This window comes from Durio zibethinus, chromosome 1 (assembly GCF_047325235.1).
Source record: "Durio zibethinus cultivar Kanyao isolate XHJ-2024 chromosome 1, ASM4732523v1, whole genome shotgun sequence".
Classification (NCBI taxonomy): domain Eukaryota; kingdom Viridiplantae; phylum Streptophyta; class Magnoliopsida; order Malvales; family Malvaceae; genus Durio; species Durio zibethinus.
The window spans coordinates 33,981,412-33,988,948 of record NC_143162.1 but is presented as its reverse complement, the minus strand read 5'-3'; the positions used below and the strand labels follow the sequence as shown (position 1 = coordinate 33,988,948).

The 7,537-nt window shown below is 31.9% G+C and overlaps 1 protein-coding gene across 3 annotated transcripts; it reads right to left on the bottom strand.

Moving 5' to 3' along the window:
- Positions 1–336: 336 nt before the first annotated feature.
- Positions 337–6,645, bottom strand: LOC111312451 (MADS-box protein AGL24-like). Of its 3 annotated transcripts, none has more exons than XM_022912708.2 (9): positions 6,310–6,643; positions 5,779–5,970; positions 2,469–2,547; positions 1,945–2,006; positions 1,770–1,869; positions 1,645–1,686; positions 1,064–1,105; positions 805–962; positions 337–615 (listed from the first exon to the last, which is right to left on the bottom strand). In XM_022912708.2, the coding sequence occupies exons 2-9, from the start codon at positions 5,958–5,960 to the stop codon at positions 600–602; spliced, it is 681 nt and encodes a 226-aa protein (XP_022768443.2). In that variant the 5' UTR covers positions 5,961–5,970; positions 6,310–6,643; the 3' UTR covers positions 337–599. The 3 variants fall into 3 exon arrangements, with proteins under 3 accessions (XP_022768443.2, XP_089622354.1, XP_089622356.1); XM_089766228.1 differs by having other exon boundaries at positions 5,779–5,965; XM_089766230.1 differs by lacking the exon at positions 337–615 and having other exon boundaries at positions 801–962; positions 6,310–6,645.
- Positions 6,646–7,537: the final 892 nt, after the last annotated feature.

Below are 7,537 nucleotides of genomic sequence, written 5' to 3'. Positions count from 1 at the left end.
GCCACAAACAAAAAAAGCGAAAAAGATTCCAGTAATCCAGGTTCTGTCACAACAGTTGGTTGGGCTTGAACCGGTCCTGTCACCATTCATACAAATTTTCTATCGATCCTAACCATTCTTCATTGGAAATAGTATATATATATACAAATATATATATATATATATATATATATATATATATATATATATACCAACGTGGAACTCTCTGAGGACGAAGCATCAATTAACAAATAGAAGCATAGAACCTAGTTACTTACATGGTAAGAAAGATTTTTATGGTGTCGTTAGTAGGTTTTATGATTTGAAACTGATTCAGTGAATTAAAGGAAATGCACATAATGAATAAGTATATGCCTACCAGCACACGTTAGAACTAGTTTTCTATAGATTTTTAGTTAGAAAATACATCCAAATCGAGTAATAAAACTACCACAACAAGGTTTAAAGTAATTGAAGATAAGTCTTCAACTTCCAATATTTATATATATGTTTTCATATTTGCATTTGACCTGACAAATATGACAGAAATATACATTCTTGGCAAGGGTTCAGCTTTATTCCTTGGAAGAATTTACTTCATATCCTCTCATCTGTTTCAGCTAAGAGAAGGGAAGCCTGCAAAAGAGTTGAAAATTAAAGTAACTAGGCATTAAATTGATCGAAAATTATTGTTCTTGATAAAAAAATTATTATTGTTCTTGATAAAAAATTAAACTGTGTGATGAAAAGCAGCAATGAGCCGCTGACTCTAGCTTTTATCCTTCAAACATGAATATTCATGATTTGCAAGCATGCATGGCTTACCCTAACTTGAGAGAAGTATCTGAGCTATCGTCCTCCAATGGAGGGCCGCTGCTGCAACTACAAACATTAGTGACAGACTCTGATGACATGCCTTCTTCCTGAACTGCAACATCTAAATCTGCTAAGACAGGTCTTTTTCCCTTACACAATGTCACCATCTGAAAACCCCAAAAGCTTATGTCAAATTTTTTTTTTTAATAATTTGAAAATTGAAAGAACACTCCACAGCAGCATGACAAATTCAGAAACTACTACTTACTTTCTGCTTAAGTTGCTTGTTCTCTTCTAGCAACTGTGCTCCCTGCAATATCATCAAAGTGGAATTAAGCAAATAAAAGAACAAGGATATAAAATGAAATTTTCTATTAATAATTTTCATGGTGCAATTTTAAGCAACTAAGCTTGAATGGTTGTAGTTAGAAATCCTCGAAAAAAGTCCGAATTTTCAGGTATTTATCCATTTGAGGATTGAAATTAAAATGAAAGTTCAGCATTTGGGCATTCATCTCAACATGGTACATCTTTCTTAAGAGTTAAAACAGTCAGATGACCTTTATAACTAAAATAAAACAGATTAGGAGCAGTCCTGTAGTTATAGCTTTCAAAGATAAACTCCACTGAATCGTTGAGTAAGTATCTTATTAAGGTGCAAAAACAATAATATTGCAATAACTTTGAATAGCAACCGGCAGAGTCTGAAACTATAGGATGCTTGACTCCAAATAATATTTGACAGAACCATTCAGTTCAGCATTTCTTTGCATGGAAGATGGCACTAGTTTTTCAAACATGCATATTGATGGCTTGGCTTGTAGAAGTTTCAAATGCTTGTATACTAACCTTCTTTTCAAGTGAAGAGATCTCATTTATAATACGTTCACCCTGAGAAAAATGTAATAACATACTTGTTATTATAATGGGACAAAATCAGCCTCTGCTTAGCGGATTAAACAATAGATATAAACCTTAGTCTCAAGAACGCGCGTGAGTCCTGATTCAAGCATTTTCTCTAGTTGCTGCAATTCATCTATGTTCAGTCCTTGAAGATCTTCTCCTCTCATCTGCCTGTCATAAAGTGGTTATATGTCAAATTTCCTTCAATAACCATCACATTGGGGAAACAAATTAGTGATTACTAACCTCAGTTGATGGGTCTTATCAGCAATTTCCTTGCTCAATCTTATGTGATTACTGTTTTCCAGCTATAATTGAAAAATGGCACACTCCATTAGAAGCTATATTCCAATTTGCATGACTTCAAAATACCAAAATAAGAAAATAATGATGAAGAAAAGGAAAAAGCATTTGCAAGGGCCCCAAGGATTTCTGAAGAAAATTTTCCACTGTAGCCTTTTAAATCTACACGCTACATCTTTTAAGATGAAACATCAACAGAAAGAAAAATCAATTCTACATATATAAAACTAATGAAAGAACTCAAGTAACAAGTTGCTTTACATATAAAGGATGGAGATCCACTACATAATTAAAGGCTAGGCATTGGAAATAAAATGAATATATATATATATACATATATATTTGAAATGCAATATAAGAAGCAGTTGCATGATTTTCCTTGAAATTTTCAAAATCTCCCAAAGGACACTTCAGAAGATTATGATAATAAAATGATTCTGAAGGTTATGAACAACTTATATAATTACCTGCAGTTCAAGAGACGGTTGCTCCAGTTTGTTAAGATTATTGGAGTGCAGACTATACCTTCCCAATATATCCTTCATGCTTCATTGAGAAAAAAGAATGATAAAATTACTTAGACGATATTGTTCTTCAGGCAAAAACCTGAAGCAGGCATTTTAAATAATTGAATTCAATTATAAGGAGCATCAAACAAGGAACAGTTTACAAAGACTTCTCCAGCAAAACTTCCTATATATCCAAGAAAAATGCACCTTTGATGAAACAATATGGTAAAGGATGTTTGTTATTACTGCTGCTAACAGTAATTCTAAGCTCCAACTTAGCAATCTAACTCGACCACCATATAGTAAGTCCATGGATGCTAGTGGCAAAGTTTAAACATTTAATGCTATAATCCATGAGCATATTAGTTACTTAAATATAGGTAATAAGAGGAAATTGGATCTCAAAAATGACCTTATAGCAGTGCAATCTCATAATCCGCATTTAACAAATTATTAGTGTGTGATGTTCACTTCAATTAAGTGTTAGACCAATACTCTTAATTGAGACTAGCTCGAGTCGATAGTGAAGAAAATAGATGCATATCAATAAACTTTTATTTTGAGTATTTAATGGCAATATGCCTTCAAAAATTTTATCAATTTTTAGAGTAGTCTTAGTTAAATCTTAAATATAGAAAATATGACTTATTACATAAATACAATGTTATGAAAACACCATAAAAATGTCTGCAGTACAAATGATCATATGACTATACATGTGGAAATTATCATAATTTTGGTTGGAAGTGACTGAGATGTCCTCATCAGAATGATGATGACAGCAAATAATATGCTAAATTCCGTGGATCATCAGCACCTACAACATTAAAGGAAAATTGTAGCACCAGCCAAATGGCCTACAAAGAAATCATAAACCATTTGGCCAGTTAGTGTAGTCTTTGGCCTTTTTGGCAAATACAATTTGAGCAACTAATTTATACCAACTACAAGCACTCCACCAATTGAACAAACAAATAATGTATAGCGTAATATTCTATGACATGATAATATGTTGATGTATAGCCATTTGATCAGTCAGTGAAGCAAAATGATTGTACTTAAACCGAAGATGTAAACCCTTTCACATTTAATCTAAAATTAGGGACTGGACCAACCAAGTAACTGAGCTCTAGCTCTGGCTGAGATGTCATATCAACTCATTAACATTCCCCTTTAGAATGAGCTGAGTGCAGAATCAAAAGCTTGTCTTAGGTAAGCTCATTAATACACCAACTTCCCAGTTTTCTGACATTGCCTCTAGAGGAAAAAGGCTATTCAAAGTACTTCTGATAAACTGGGAGAACACATCATAAAGGTCAAATTTTAACAAGATGGACCTGTGTTGGATCTGTTTGTTATAAGACTAGCATCAACCAACCAGTACCTGCCATCTCTTAGAAGATTTACCCAGGGAAAACTCACTAATTGCTATACACCAACATATTATCATGTCATAGAATATTATGCATGTATTGCAAAAGTTAGATACCATTAACTTATGTGAAGAACTTGTTTGTATGCTCAAAAATAATCTGCTCTTTGAACAAAATTAGAAATTATTTGAAAAATTATTTAGGTTATAGCATTGAAATCAAAGGTATGATTAGAAAATCCATTATAATGTTATAGAACATCCAAAGCATCAATTAACTATTTCACGCCTAGATGGTCATGAACCCTAGCCTTGTAATATGAGCTATTTATGATATATAGTGTCATATACTCACATAAAACTTCATGTTTCCTCCTAATCCACTTTTAGGTTGCCTTCAACACAAAGCATCCAGCTATCTTTATTTATTTCATCTTTTACATCATCCCTTCGCATTACAGCATGCGTAATGTCTTCTTCTCTGGTTATGCTCATCCGTTACATATTCTTCTTAATTAGCAAACCTAAGATACTTATTTAAGCAGCCAATTATTAAGCTCAAATTTATATGGCTAATAGTCATAATCAAATTGTCACAGCCTCTTGTTTGACTCAGTGACTCCTTGCGTTTGAACACCTTTCAAGTAAAGAGGAAGTACTACACCTGTTTGAGACCAAAGAATGGGCTAAAACATGGTTTTGCGTACTTGTTAGACTTGAAATTTCATATGAACATATATATATATATATATATATATATATTTGAGTCTCATATTTCCTCAGACTTCCAGTATAATAAGGATAGGCTTGAGCATAAAACTTGTCTAATCTCCGACCATTTTCATATAAGATAGTAATAGACAATGCCATTAATACGGTCATATGGCATGGAATCAATCAACATTTAAATACACAAAACAAGGTTGAGAAGAGAAAAAAAGACACTTTGATACTAACAAGCCACCTTCCGCAGCTATTAAATTGGAACAATAGAAATTGTTTAAGGTAGATTTTAAAAGGGATATTATTCTGTAGCTATACGTGCGACTAAAGATCCCCAACGTATACCACGGAATACCTAAAGATCTGCTACCCCGAGAATCGGTAATCGAAGGGCATAAGGATATGATAAAAAGCAAGGTACCAAAATTATCCAAGAGGGGCACGAACTAATGACAACCAATTAATAAGTTTAAGGAAAAATTAAATCAAACACCGATTATTTTTCTTAAAGTCCACAAATCTTTACCAACACAAATAGATCTTTTTTGGGTTTGAGAAAGTATATATTTTATGCAAAAGAGATAACATAGAATTATATGTTCATCTCTTATAGATAAAACAAAAGTAATATGAAAATAAGTAAGTCTACAAAGTAAACTATTACTTAGACAAAAAAAAAAAAAAATTGTTTAAGCTACTTTTTCTTCCTACACAACTGCCATTACCAACAAATAACAATAGCCTCCATGATCTGTGGAAATTCAACCAAAGAAAGATAATCCATAAGGGTTTGTAAATTTCTCATTTCCTCAAGATCTTCCCTTGAAAAAACTCAACCTAAGTGCTTTCAGTTACCACAGAAATGAAAGTCCATAATCGTAAACCCTGCCGCTAGCTTGAGATATTAACAGGTTTCTGGTACCCTTTACATTTCCGAAAAGATCAACTTCATTTTTTCTTCAAAGGGTTGATACTTGTTTTGAAAGATCAGTCGTACGATCTAAAACCTGACAGCAATAGAACCTAGCTACCAGCTCCCCTTGCTCTCCCTTTATGTCTATAATATAAGTACAAAAAAAAAAGAAGAGCAGGAATATTGAAAGAGAGAAGTGATGCTCTGATGATATATCGAAGGCCGTTTTGTCCAAAGAAAAGACAGTTAATGCAAAATACCTTGAGCTAGCAAACTCAAATAGCTTGCCAGTAGCCGAGAAAATGATGAGAGCAACCTCAGCATCACATAGAACTGAAAGCTCTTCAGCTTTCTTGAAAACCCCTCGCCTCCTTTTAGAGAAAGTCACTTGCCTGGCTGTCACGTTGTCAATCTTCTTGATCTTGATCTTCTCCCTTGCCATTTCTACTACCCTCCATAATATAAGATCCAAACCCAAAAAAGAAAAGGTTTCACATTTCTTCACTCAGAGAAAAACAAAATACTAGGAGTAGTACATAAAATGACTTTAAAAAAAAAAAAAGAAAATAAGTGGGTTTTCTTGACTTTATGTACAGAGTTCATTGAAGAAATTTTAACCTGAAACCCTAGTGGAAAAACCCCCCATCTCCCCCAATGTTCAGATCCAGGTGAAAAAAACAAGAAAAAGTGACAAAAACCCACCAATCTTAGCACAATAACATGCAAAAAAAAACACACACACACACACACACAAAGTCCGAGATTGGTGGGTTTATTTTCATTACTTTTACCTTATTGAGGAACTGTGGTATTTTTGTTCCGGAGATGGAAGTTTGGTCTGGTAACAAAAACCAAAAGCCTCCCAATCACAGAAAGTTACACCGTAAGATAGAGAGAAACGAAAAGAGTGTTTTGCTGGTTTAAGGAAGGAAAGGTTACCTAATTCCTTTCCTTTTTATAGCTAGAGAGAGAGTCTTTCTATTATCTTCAGTCCTTGGACATTTTGCCTAAAAAAGTTAAAAAGAAAATTACATTTTTGTGTGGAGAGAGATTGGGAGAGGAGCCAAAATCATGCCATGGATCATGGACGATGGATCAAAACTTAAAACCAATTAAAGTATGACTTCATTTCTCAATTTCCTTTTATTCAAATCAAAGCCCTTTTCTTTATTTTTTAAGCTTTTTTTGGGGTTTTTTTTTTTTGTGGACGATCGCTTTCCGTACAATAGATACTAATGATGCTGAAGATATCAACCCCTACCACTTTGTGTCTGCTGCGCCCAGCCTTACCTCCAAGGCCCCATCACTGCATCAGTTCCCCGTCAATGCATCGTGATTGTTCTCAGAATTCTCTTTTTTCTTTTTTTTTTTTATCACTTTCTGCTTTTCTTTTGTGACTTTCAACACTTACTTTCCTGATAAAAGCCGTTGGAAAATACCTTACATATTATTTTGGTGATTTTTTTTTTAAGTTTATATTTGATGCAGTTTTAATATATGTATTTTATATTTTATTAATAAATAAATGAATATATAAAATTTAATTTTTAAAAAAATATTTATTAATAAAATGATATAATGTGATTTATTTTATTAATTAAATAATATTATTTAATTTATTAATAATATAAAAAATATATACTGATAATATATCAAATATAAAATTTTTTAAATTGTTTATATTTAATATGTTTTTAGTGTATAAAATTATATATTGAATTACACAATAATACGTTACTAAATAAATTAATTTTAAATATGTTTTTAAAATTAAGTGTATTTGTTTTAAAAATTTTAAAATTAATTTTTAATAAATTATCATTGTATGATTTATTGACAGTTTATAATATTTATATATTGATAATGTATCAAATACAATACTTTTTTTAAATTCAATGATAAGATAGAAGAAATTCACACATAGTAAATTTATATAATAAAAAACATATTCCACATGATAATTTTTTTAATTTGTTTGTGAAATTTAAGAACTTTGAAGATAAAAAAATAATTTAACAA